This window comes from Leucopleurus acutus, assembly GCF_964270905.1.
Source record: "Leucopleurus acutus genome assembly, chromosome: 9".
Lineage (NCBI taxonomy): Eukaryota > Metazoa > Chordata > Mammalia > Artiodactyla > Delphinidae > Leucopleurus > Leucopleurus acutus.
This window is the reverse complement of record NC_139144.1, coordinates 94,236,161-94,248,877: the sequence shown is the minus strand read 5'-3', so window position 1 is coordinate 94,248,877 and position 12,717 is coordinate 94,236,161. Positions and strand designations below refer to the sequence as shown.

Below are 12,717 nucleotides of genomic sequence, written 5' to 3'. Positions count from 1 at the left end.
GGGTGATCATGTAATTGATTTAGTTACCTTCTCTGAACCTCTCTTTCTCATGTAATAAATGAGAGAGAACAGACAAGACAGGCCCTTAAGGTCTCTTCCATTTATAGTATTCTGTGGTGTTGCTAGAAAGTAAGAGAAACATGTCAGTGTGTACACGCACGCACACACACACACACACACGCTTAAGTAAAAGTGCTCAGATGTACGACTGTTCGCAGGTATTATGCTGACAGTAACTGTGGCAATTTCTGACTTCCAGTTGGTTGTTTAACTTCTGACCGTGAATCATGGCTGTTCACAGTGAGTGGATATCTGTTGATTGAGGATATCTTTATATCTGAAACAAAATGTTAGCAGTATGACTTTCATTGCCTTGCAGCTAAACTCAGCTGTTATTTTCTTTGTAGATGAGCTCCCTCTGGAACAGCACAACCTTTCTTTATCCTCCTTGGAGTTCATGCCAAGGGAAAGCACCGAGCACAGCACTGCACACGTGGCCTTAACAGAAACCGCTCCAGGGTCCCAGCAAAGCAGTTCTCTCCACGTGAGATCATCTCCATCTGCCAGTACTTTTGATACAAACTTTTTTAACCAAGGAAAATGGACCCAAAGTACAGCAGATCACAGCATCTTTGTGGCAAATTATGTGTCAGTGACGAGCAATGAGGTCATAGATGATGATGAAATGGATAACTTTTTGCCAGAGACTTCCTGGACCACTTCCCGCGTGGTTTCTCCCGTACGATACGTCACACTCGGTCTGCCAGGGCTGCTTAAAGAAACGTTAGACTCCATGCCGACTCCATCGTTACCCATCATTTCTTTACAAGATGAAGACGTGACATCAGCCTGGCAAAACACAGTGCAACAGCCAACAGTGTCTGCTGAATCCCCCAATCATTTCAGTGCTTTTCGGTCAGCTTTTCCCACTTCCAAGGGCATAATTCCAACTCCTAGCAGGAACTTGGTGTTTTATCCTACTGACGCTTACGGGCACGTTTCAAGTAGGACTTTGCCGGAGATCATGGCTTCAGGAGCAGAGGGCGCGGAAACCCTCCTCAGCTCGCGGTATTCCGAGCCTCGACCGCCATGTCATGGTGTCACTCGGCAGCCTCCTCCCCCGTCAGGGCAGGTCTCACCGCCTCCAGAGGATGCTCTGGCCGCAGGTACAGACAGATACTCTGATGTGACCACCGCTTTGGGTCGAAGTCTGGATGAAGCCGCCTCTCCAGGCGCTCGCGGCTCTGCGGCTCTGTCCCAGACGGCCCTTGCCTTTGGCAGCAGCAGTGCGCGTTTGGCTTTGTTTTCAACTCCTCTCGTGTCTGGATTGTTCTCTACTCAATCAGCCGGTGTTTCATATAACCCCTGTCTTCCCGCCAGCTCCAGTGAGGCATCAGAACTGCCTGGCCATTCAGTGGTCCCAAGTGGTGCGGGTGACACTCACGTCTGGAGCCCAGTGTCTTCGTTCAGACCGTACACGTGGTGCGTGTCGTGCACTGCGGTGTCGCCTCGGCCCGTGCTGTCAGCGAGCCTCACGGAGAAGGACGTGGGGTCCGGGGATGGTGCCGAGACCCTGTCCCTGACCCTCTCAGAGGCGAGCAGCATCTCTCCACCGAGCAGCGCTATGGTGGACTTCTCTGAATTTGACGAGGGCCCGCGAGAATTTCATACACTTTTCCCCTCAAGACCGATGGTTCCCCTCTCTTCTCCATCTCTGGAAGTCTCAGCAACGAGCGTCGGTATTTCAGCTGAGGGGGAAATGAGTAGTGTGATGACCGCACAGATGTGCCCTCCCCAGGGCCACCTCTCTGTGCCTGTGTCACCTGCCGCTGCCGCTTCTGCCTCCTCCTCTGTCGCCGAAACTCAAGTAATGCCATCCAGTGTGACAGCCGTGCTTTCCTCGGTCACCCCAGGTGCTCTCCTTGACTCTTCTTTCCCCATCACAGCAAATAAAAACACCCCATCGCTTGCCCTCAGAGGCCCAGGTCTTCTTACGTCTCACAGTTTGGACCTGTCGGCACAGCCTTCGCTTTTTCCTGACGGAGAACCTGCCGGTTTTTCCCAACGTGAAAGTGCAAGTATTTGGGATTTTACATCCAGCTTTCTCTCCACTCCACCCCTGGAATTCAGCAGCTGGGTCTCTCCATCTTCAGAAGTACTTGCTTCTCCGTCTCCGAGGTCAAGTGATCTGTCCACCGTCATTTCTCAGGCATTTTCTACCTTGGTTGCGACACTTTCGTTGACCAACTCTGTCAGTTCTCGGTCACCTCAGCTTTCTGTTCCCAATTCCACAAACCTTGACTTTTCTCAGCTCTGGCCAAGCTCAGATCTTCCTTTAAGCAGCTTCACTTTTCTCCCCAGTTACTCTGAAATGTCACTACCCTCCAGCTTTCCCTCCAGTTCTCCAAAGTTTTCTGAAGCACCCACAGTGTCACCCACAGATGGCGAAGCTCATTTTACCTCAGCTTTCACTGCAACTACCTCCTATTTTGAGTTTTCACTCATGTCCCATGAATCTGCAGTCACCACACTGGTGCCCTCCAGTTCTGAGCCCATTTTGACGGCTGAAACTCACTTAACATCACTTCTGACTGCTGTTCCTACTACACCCGTTTTAACTGAATCTTCTGTCTTTTCAACCCTGACACCTTCTGATGATGGTATCAGTGCTGTGAACGATCCCACGTCCGTCTTACCCTCTTTCTCTGAAGTCATCCCTGTCACCACAGTGCTGGTCAGCACTGGGTACCTGCCATCAGCATCCTCGTTTCTTCCTGAGGTGATCCGCTCGCCTCTGCCTACAGAGCCAGGTGGTACGCGTGGCCCATCATTCACACCCACAGACTTAACGAGGAACGCCTCCACTGAACTGAGCACACCTGATACCAGTGCTGGCCCTGAGAATTCTCTTCACACCACCCTGAACAGCAGAACTGTGGGTCAGAACCGTCACGAGGGCAGCACGGTTCTGCCCCCGCCATCCCTTCATCCCGCGACCACCCCCGCTCCCGAAGTGACGGTTCATACTCCTGCGCTGGTCACCACCAAGTCGCCGTATGTGTGTGATATTACGGTTCCTGATGCCTATTTGATCACAACTGGTAAGGCCCTGCTTCACGTCACTTCTCTGGGTTGGGGTGATCTTCCAAAGGTGTTTATACGAAATGCTTATGTGATGTATGGCATCGTGGCAAAGAGTGTCGGCTTTGGACCCAGACGACTCCTGGGTTGTAGTCCTTCCTCACTGCTTTGCCAGCTCCCATGAGTTCTCCGGACAGTTAGGCAGTGAGGCTTCTCTAAGCCTCAGTTTCCTCAACTGTTAAGCAGGGATGATGGTAGCATCTCCTTCTTTGGGTTATTATAAAGATTTAAATGCATTAATGCATATAAAATATTTAACCCAGTGCCCAGCATATAAGAAGCGTCCACAAAATATTACAGATTAGCAGCAATGAAAACAAAGGAAAGATTTAAAAGAGCCTTAGAAATGTTTGCTGGGATGTTTGTCTTTGGAGCTCATAACCCATTGGATGCGTAGATGACACGGGTAAAGCAAAACGCCTTCACGTTTCGTTCAAGCAGTCAGTTGGGCAAGTGTGTAAGGGCCACCATTGCAATTTCTTACTCTTTTACTGTTCTGACTTTTCCTGGAAAGGAGGGGCCACTTTGTTCTTATATAGTCCTGTAAATGTCACTTGGAGCAGAGGAACGTGGAGTGGCTCAGTATCCTCTGAACTGGGTCACAGCCTCCAACCTTCTCCCCAGCCTGCAGTCCGAGGCACCAGCCGACAGGCAGCAGCTTCCCTTGCAGCTGCCGGCTGCTTTAGTCCCATGAAGCTGGACTACCTTTGATGTCATGTCCGAACAAGTCTGGTGACTGTGGCCCCTTGATCAGACTCTCCCACTTGTTCCTCCTGAGAAGTGGCAAGTTGCGCATAAAGTCGGTGCCCTGTTCATATGTACTGAAGTACGGCATGTGTGATCAGTAACCTGGCTCTGTGTATTGGTGTCGCTGGGGATGGGGGACAGAAGGGAAGAAGGGGGAGAAGGTGGCAGGAGAGGTGGAGCAGGAATGCAGCGGACGGACAGGGAAGGTGGAGGGGAGGAGGGAGGAGAATGCGCTGGGTCTTTTTTCTCCATGCTGAGACCAGGGAGGGCCGTCGATCCTCTGCCTGTTCATAATGACGCTGAGCTGATTTGCAGTGCTGGCCCGCAGAGCTGTGCAGGAGTACATCATTATGTCCATCAAAGAGGTGTTGAGGAACCACTTCAACCGTGTGGTGGAGCTCAAGGTGGGTGCCTGCGGCATGGAAGTCGGGTCCGAGTCGAATGCACATCATAACGGGAGTGGGACATCTGCTCTCCTCTCTCCCCTCCCTTGTCCTGGTGGACACCTACTCATCCTTTGGATCTCTGCTCAAACATTGCTTCTCCAGGGAAGCCCCTTCTGACCCCAGATGAGGCCAGGTTTAGTCCATCACGGGGATGTGCTGGCAGAGCTGGAACAAAGGGCTCTAAGACCAGAGTTTGGGGTGATGACCTAATGATCTCGCTTCCCTTTATTTACATGGAAGGGCTTGGATTAGAGTTTAGAGTGAGTGCGTATGTATGTTTCTGTACATCGAGTGAGATAGAGATAGATTTCTAGATGTTTTTTGCCGGACGTCTGCTGGTGCCTTCTCTCTCCTGATAAGCTCAGAAAGCCCCGCTGTAGGCCTGCACCATCCCGAGCAGAGCCATGAGCCACGTGTGGCCGCTGAGCATGTGAAATGGGGCTTGTTCCAAGTGAGATGTGCTATCAGTGCAAAATACACACCAGATTTCAAAGACTTAGTGCAAAAAGGAATGTAAAATAGCTCAATAATTTTTTGCATTGCCTACAGTTGAAATGACATGTCAGATATATTGGCTTAAGTAAAATGTTTTTAAAATTAATTTCACCTGTTTCTTTTTTTTTTTTTTTTTTTTTTTTTTTGCGGTACGCGGGCCCCTCACTGCTCTGGCCTCTCCCGCCGTGGAGCACAGGCTCTGGACATGCAGGCCCAGCGGCCATGGCTCACGGGCCCAGCTGCTCCGCGGCCTGCGGGATCCTCCCGGACCGGGGCATGAACCCGCGTCCCCTGCATCGGCAGGCGGACTCCCAACCACTCTGCCACCAGGGAAGCCCCCACCTGTTTCTTTTTTTTTTAATGTGGCCACTAGAAATTTAAAAATTGCATATGTGCCTCACATGTTTCTTTTGGACAGCTCTACTTAGTAGAGTAAGTGTTCCTTTTTATGGGGGGTAAGTACAGTAAAACACCTTGAATTCTCCTTAGTTCCTTATTCAGTTCATATTATTGACTCTTCTTTTGCACTGTCCTTGCTCTTGTAATTTTGTGCTGTTTTTGAGAAAGTTGACAGATATGTAAGAGGCATAACTAAAATAAAATTTTAATTATCTCTGAAGCAATACCCCTTCATTTAAAACTATTTATTTTTTTAACTATTATTTTTCTACTCAGTATGATTTCCTTTAAGCTTGAATTATGGTACCCTCAAATTTAATAATTATCATCTTTTGCATTTTTTATTTTCATAGGTTTATGAACTGTTCGCTGACTTCACTTTTCTGGTAACATCTGGTCCGTTCGTTTACACAGCAATATCAGTCATAAATGTACTTATAAATAGTAAACTTGTTCGTGACCAGACTCCTTTAATCTTGGCTGTGAAACCCTCCTTCCTTATGCCAGAGTCCAGGTTCCAAGTTCAAACGGGTAAGAAAATTGAGCATAGTTGTTTTGATTTGTAAATAGAATTTCACTTTATTTTTTGTGTTGCAAAATAATTTGGGGAGGATTATGTTAAAATTTGTTAAATTTCAAAAAACTTCATAATTATGGAGAATTTCCAGCACATACAAAAGTACACAGAATATTTTAATGCATCCCAGGTACTCATTGTATGGCTTCAACAGTTTTCAACTCCTAGCCACTTCTGTTACATCTACACCCCCATTGACACTCCCTCCTCTCATGTTGTTTTGATACGGCATCATGTCATCCCATTCATAAATATTTCAGCCTATGCCTCTAAAAGATAAGACTATTAAACATATATACACACACGTAACATACGCACATACATACACATACATGCATACATACACATACATATGTCCATAATATCATTGTCACACCCCCTAAAATTAACAGTGATTCCTCAATGTCATTTAACTTTTTTTTTTGGCTGTGCTGAACTGCATGTGGCATCTTAGTTCCCCGACCAGGGATCGAACCCATGCCCCCTGCAGTGGAAGCGTGGAGTCTTAACTACTGGACCGCCAGGGAAGTCCCCTCATTTAACTTTCTATCATGGACGTTTTTAAACATATACAAAAGTAGAACGAATACCATATTTAGCCCACCCATGCCCGTACAAACTTTAAAAATTATCAGCATTTTCCCAATTTTGTTTCATGTATCTCACACAAACTTTTTTTGAGGAAGCTAGAGTGTTTTAAGACAATACCAGGTATCATGTCGTCTCACCCATAAATACTTAAGAATTCATCTCTAATGAATTTATTTCTATTTGAAATGTTTCAGTGTTGCATCTTTTGATGCTCCAATTATTATCTTAGATATTTTTCCATTTTAAAATGATACAAGTCACCTTCACCTTGCGTGTAGTCATTTGGTACAGTTGGCTTGCTACATTTCCATGATATGATACATATAAATAACATATCATAGACCCTCGTACACTGTTGGTAGGAATGTAAATTGGTGCAGCCACTATGGAAAACAGAATGAAGGTTTCTCAAGAAACTAAAAATAGAACTACCATATGACCCAGCAGTTCCACTCTTGGGTATGTATTCAAAAAAAAAAGAAAACACTAATTTGAAAAGATACATGCACCCCAGTGTTCATAGCAGCATTATTTATAGTTGGCAAGATATGGAAACAACCCAAGTGCCCCTCAACAGATGAATGGATAAAGAAGATGTGGTACACACACACACACACACACACACACAATGGGATACTACTCAGCCATAAAAAAGAATGAAAATTTTGCCATTTGTATCAACATGGATGGACTTAGAGTGTATTATACTAAGTGAAATATGTCAGACAAAGACAAATACTGTATGATACCACTTATATGTGGAATCTAAAAAATAAAACAAGCTAGTGAATATAACAAGAAACAGACTCATAGATACAGAGAACAAACTAGTGGTTACCAGTTGAGAGAGGCAAGCTGGGAGGGGCAATATAGGGGTAGGGGATTAAGAGGTACAAACTACTATGTATAAAATAAATAAGCTTCAAGGACATATTGTACAATACAGGGAATATAACCAAGATTTTATAATAACTATGGATGGAGTATTACCTTTAAAAATTGTGAATCACTGTGTTATACACCTGAAACTTATATAATAATGTACATCAACTATATCTCAATTAAAAAATAATAACACTCCAGAGTACTTAATCCTGTACTGTGGATCAGAGTTCATTGATTTACACACTATTTTGTCCCTCTCCTCGTTACCTAATACTAAAGAAACACCTTGTTCATGGGACTGTGATACTGTCCTTTTCAGTACTGCAGTTTGTGCCTCAGAGTGTGGATACGGGCTTCTGCAACTTCACCCAGCGCATCGAGAAAGGCCTGATGATAGCTCTCTCTGAAGTGAGAAAACACCACCAGGGGACGTATAACCTCACAGTGCAGGTGAGAATAGCACTGAATGCAGAACAAGATGCTTTATCTTTTAAAGAGGAGCTAGTTTCATAATGTTTTGTTTAAGACACACTTAACTCTTACTAATTCCCTCCAGCAGAGGAGATTTAGTTCACATGGATTAGAAATCATCTCTTTCCATGGCATCGAGTCCACAGAGCATGAATAGGCTAAGTATATTTGAACATTGTAGAGGAGCCCAATAACCAGGGAGTTCAGATATGGTGAGCTGAAGAGAGATGAGCCCATGTAGGAAATGCAAGAATGTTCCAGAAAAGAACTTAAATATCAACTTTAAGTATCAACTTAAATATCCAATGGGGGAAATGCCTAAATACACTAGCGTTTCATATTATGGAATTTCGTTTCATGGAATACCATGAAATGCAGTTCTTCACTCTAAAAACAGAATACAGCTACGAATCAAAGGATAGGTTTTGTATGTATTACGTGGAAACTGCTGATGTTTTTACAGTTCTTTGATATTTATCACTCCATATTCTTTGTTCTCTCTTTCTCAAATTCATTTTAAGTAGATTTTGGTGATCCTGGATTCACCCTCCCTATTTCTTATTTTTTCCATTTCTTTTTAAAATTCCCTATTTTAACAGATTTCTAAACCTTGTCCTCTAAGTTATTAATTTAGTCTTCAGATGTGTTCATTATGTTATTCAATCCCTCTATAGAATTTTCTTTTAGCCATCATTGTTTTTTCATTTTTATTTGCTCTTTTTTCATTGCAGCTTTTCGTGTTACGATGCAGGCTTATCTTGAATGATGATACAATGTTTCCTTGAAAGTTTCTGGAGACGTTAATTAGTATTTTTAATATGTTGTCTTCCGTGTACTAAGTTGTCTCTGTTTGCTCTGCATTCTTTGCCATTGTTCTGTGTTGATCTTGGTCCTTGACTTTGGTGCTGTTAGGTTTCTGTAATCACCTGTAGCCCATTGGTGGCTGTCTCTAGGAATGAGGAAGCAGATGGTTAGTTTTGGCACCTTGTTCATCTTTCCACTTCAGCTGTAGAGTGTGTGTCTACATAAGCCTTGTCTCCTGATGGGAGGATTCATTGGAGCCCTGGGTACCAGGCAATGTGTGGTCATGGACAGCCAGCGTGGGCACCCCTGCCCGCCGTGTGAGATGAGGAGGCTGTACCCTGGGGATGGAGTGAGTTAGTGTGTTTTTCATGGCAGAGCTGCTCTTTCTTTCACTCTCTTTCTTTCTTTGTCTCTTGTGTGCACTGCAGTTAACTCCACCCACTTTCCTGCCTAGGGGGCCATGCCACACTGGGTCTTCTGTCCTCTTAGGCAGGGAGCTCATCTTCCTCAGGCAGCAGTTCTTCGGGCTCCTGGGGTGAAGGTGGAGCTGCTAGCACTTCTGAGTTGGCCTGGGTGTGAAGTTGGAAGGGAGAAGGGAGGGAGACAACCGACTCAGCTGTTGGCACTCAGTGTTTAATTAGTGACCCGGATCAGGGTCTCAGCTCCTGCAGATCTCTGCCCTGGAGGCCTCCTGGGGCCCCTGAGGGAGACCACTCTCAGTCTACTGTGGTCTGTGCCTGTGTGTGTCTGGGGTCTCGGTTTCCTCTGTTCTGGTTTGTATCAACATGATCCCACCCTCTCTCCATCTTTCAGTAATTTGACAGAATCTCTGGTTTTCTTCCATTCTCAGTGCTGTTGTGGATTTATTCCCCTTTGTTCATCTTGTTGTTACTTCAGTGGGATTTGGGGTGGGAAAGAAAAGGGGAGGGACTATAAATACATGTGCTCAGTTCCCCACTTAATGTAAAAAACATTTTCAATAAACTAAGGGTTTAAGAGTATTACAAAAGGGAACCAGGTTGTGAAGCCAATTACTCTTCCTTTAAAAATGCACCTTTAGGCCTTCCCTGGTGGCGCAGTGGTTGAGAGTCCGCCTGCCGATGCAGGGGACACGGGTTTGTGCCCCGGTCCGGGAAGATCCCACATGCCGCGGAGCGGCTGGGCCCGTGAGCCGTGGCCACTGAGCCTGCGTGTCCAGAGCCTGTGCTCCGCAACGGGAGAGGCCACAGCAGTGAGAGGCCTGCGTACCACACACACACACACACACACACACACACACACACACACACACACACACACACAAAAAATGCTCCTTTAAAAAGACCTTGGTGAGGGAAATTGTGAGAGCAAAATCATAGTCAGGCTTTTGGCTAGACATTTTAATTTATTTTAGAAGCTTATTCTGATTTCTTTCTTTCAGATCTTGAATATCACCGTGGGGTCTTCCAGGCTGGCTCCTCGCCGGGGCCCAGTGAACATTGTCTTTGCTGTCAAAGGCTCGCAGGGGTTTCTGAATGGGTCTGAAGTGAGCGAAATGCTAAGGAACTTGAGTGTGGTGGAGTTCAGTTTCTACCTGGGATACCCAGTGCTGCAGGTTGCCGAACGTGAGTGCTGCTCTCCTGGGGACGCGGCTGCGAGTGCTTGTGTTGGTGGACCTCTTCTTTTCAAGTAAAATAGCTAACAGAAATCTGGAATATAAATTGGAGCTTCTCAGATCATGCCAGAGTGGGCCTCCAGAACCCTCCTCTCCCACTGGGCTTGCTTTATTATTCTCTTTAGAGAGCCAAGGGCACTATCAAAGATTATACTGGTTCTGAAAAAGGTGAAACCAGAGAGACTGAGAACAGATTTGTGGTTTCCAGGGGTGAAGGATGCGAGGAAAGCAATTTTCGGGGTGGGGGGGTGATGAGAATGTCTTGTATTTTTATTGTGGTGGTGGTTCCACACGTCCATGCATTTGTCAAAACCCATAAAACTGTACACCAGAAGGAGTGGGGTTCACTGTGTGTACACTTAAAAAGAAAAAAGAAACAGAATTGAAAACAAACAAAACCTTCCTTCCTGGTGGAAGCAATTTAATTCACAGTACAAATGGAGTGGAGGTAGGGGAAACGTTTACTTCAAAACGTTAAAATACAGTAGATTCCAGAGTTGAAATCAGGCAAAAAAGATATCAAATTCTTTTTCAGAATGGAGTGGCCAGAAGGTTTAATGGTTCTTGTCGTATTTTCGTGTACTGTTAATTAAATGGAAAGGAATAACTTGTAAAATAAAAGTAGACAGGGGTAAAATGGTTATTTACAAATAGCAACTTTCAGTGATAGAAGATTGTCACTTTACCCTGCCTGAGTCATTGCTGGGAAATTCCAGGGCTCTGAGGTGCACGGCATGAAAAATTCATTGCTCTGGAACAATGACATTTCCCTTGAAAAAAGCTTACGGGTGAGCTGTCTGTGAAGTAGTGTCCCATCGCGTTACTTGAGTAAGCCCTTTCTTTCTATTTCTCCCTCTTTCTCCCAGAGACTAAGGTGCTCAGGACCCTGCCACTGACCCTGCCTTCCCCCCAGCCTGGAACTTTGTTCTTCCATAGGCAGAGCTAATTGGTATAGGAGAGGCAGTGTGCTGTGACTTACCCAGCGCTCCCTAGAACACTCACCTTTCTGACTGTTGCAGACAGGTTTTTTACGAATCTTTCTCCCTTTCTCACCCTTTCCTTTTTGTAGCCTTCCAGTACCCACAGCTTAACTTATCGCAGTTGTTGAAGTCCTCTTGGGTAAGAACAGGTATGTTTAACTTACGTAATGTTTTTGGGAACTGTAAGAGTGAGAAGTCTGTGGCGGGGGGGTATTGAGAAGGATACTGCCTTTCCTGTTTCTGAGTCCTAAATTCAGGGCAAAATGTACCTTAGATTCTTGGTAAAGAATGAATGAGAAAGGGATTCAAATTTGGCTGTGGGAACGTGTCCCACTGAGTTACGGCACAAAAAGGACTGGCTTTCTTTAAAATTCATACATCAAGTTCAGGGCAAAGTCTAACAGGAATTGACCATCTTCTGACCAGAATAGGACAAGGTTCTGAAGCAAGGATCTCTTTTTTTCCCTAAAAGCCTCATATGTGTGGTTTTATAAGGACAAATAAGGTAACTTGGTGAGCCAATAAGAAGCATGTTTTAAAGTCTTGTGGGCCTGGGTCAGATACTTATAGCTATGGCGTTGCAAATAAAGGCTTTCTAACTTGGTATGCAGAAGTGTAAGAGATAGTTGGATGCTCAGCAGGTACCCAGCATGTAAGCAGCACAGTGAGTAAGCAACTGGTCGTGGGGAGGAAACTTGTAGCGTGGGGATAGTCACCACTGACAGGTTCCTGGACCCCGCCAGCTCTCGTTGCTTCACATACAACATCGCATATAAAGGGTCCACCTCTTTGCATGGTACAGTGGCCTTATTTTCCAGATAATTGTCATAGTGGTTAAGTGACTTGCCCGTGGTCCTATCTCACAGGGGATTTGAGCCAGTTCTGGCTGGAAAGCACAAGCTTTTTTCTCCTGTAAAGGCTGACAAGATGTTGTGTGTTTAGATAACCTAGATGTCTGAAGACAGGCCTCCTTATCTCGAGTCAGTTAATGAGTCTAAATTTTGAGTCAAGATAAGATAGGAACTCAAACCATTCCCTGAAATTTTGCAATACGTGCAGACAGAACGTTTGATCTTGTGTAGGACCTCTGAGCTGCAAAGCTCCCGGCCGAGCTCCTGGGGCTTCTGGCCACCGGTCTTTGTAAACTTTAGAGATAAGGCCTGTGGGCTACCCTCCCTGGACTCTCCCGCACCCCGTTCAGCTTGCCTCTTTCCCCTTTTAATGTCTCCTCTCTGGGAACTGGCATTTTACAGTAATCCTGCGTTAATTTCTCTTGTGCACACATCCTTTTCTCTCCACTGCCAACTCGTTTTGGGGCCTGTGTGTGTTTCACCTTAAATGTAGTCCTCCTGGGTGTTGTTGAGAAGCAGCTCCAGAATGAAGTGTTTCAAGCTGAGATGGAGCGCAAACTGGCCCAGCTGCTCAGCGAAGTTTCCACCAGAAGGCGGATGTGGAGAAGGGCTACCATCGCTGCCGGGAACAGCATGGTACAGGTAAGAAGAAGAAGGCCAAAGGAGTGGGGAGGGG

At 45.6% G+C, this 12,717-nt stretch overlaps 1 protein-coding gene across 2 annotated transcripts in view; it reads left to right on the top strand.

Annotated features, from left to right (window-relative positions):
- The window catches only part of KIAA1549, a gene marked incomplete at its 3' end in the record, with an annotated part of 146,176 nt that overhangs the window by 59,396 nt on the left and 74,063 nt on the right, over positions 1-12,717 (top strand). For both annotated transcript variants that reach the window (XM_082846118.1, XM_082846117.1), the window contains exons 2-8: positions 408-3,101; positions 4,204-4,292; positions 5,582-5,759; positions 7,601-7,731; positions 9,977-10,160; positions 11,280-11,339; positions 12,535-12,683. In XM_082846118.1, the coding sequence (XP_082702244.1) occupies positions 408-3,101; positions 4,204-4,292; positions 5,582-5,759; positions 7,601-7,731; positions 9,977-10,160; positions 11,280-11,339; positions 12,535-12,683 (3,485 nt within the window). The remainder of the gene's footprint in view (positions 1-407; positions 3,102-4,203; positions 4,293-5,581; positions 5,760-7,600; positions 7,732-9,976; positions 10,161-11,279; positions 11,340-12,534; positions 12,684-12,717) is intronic.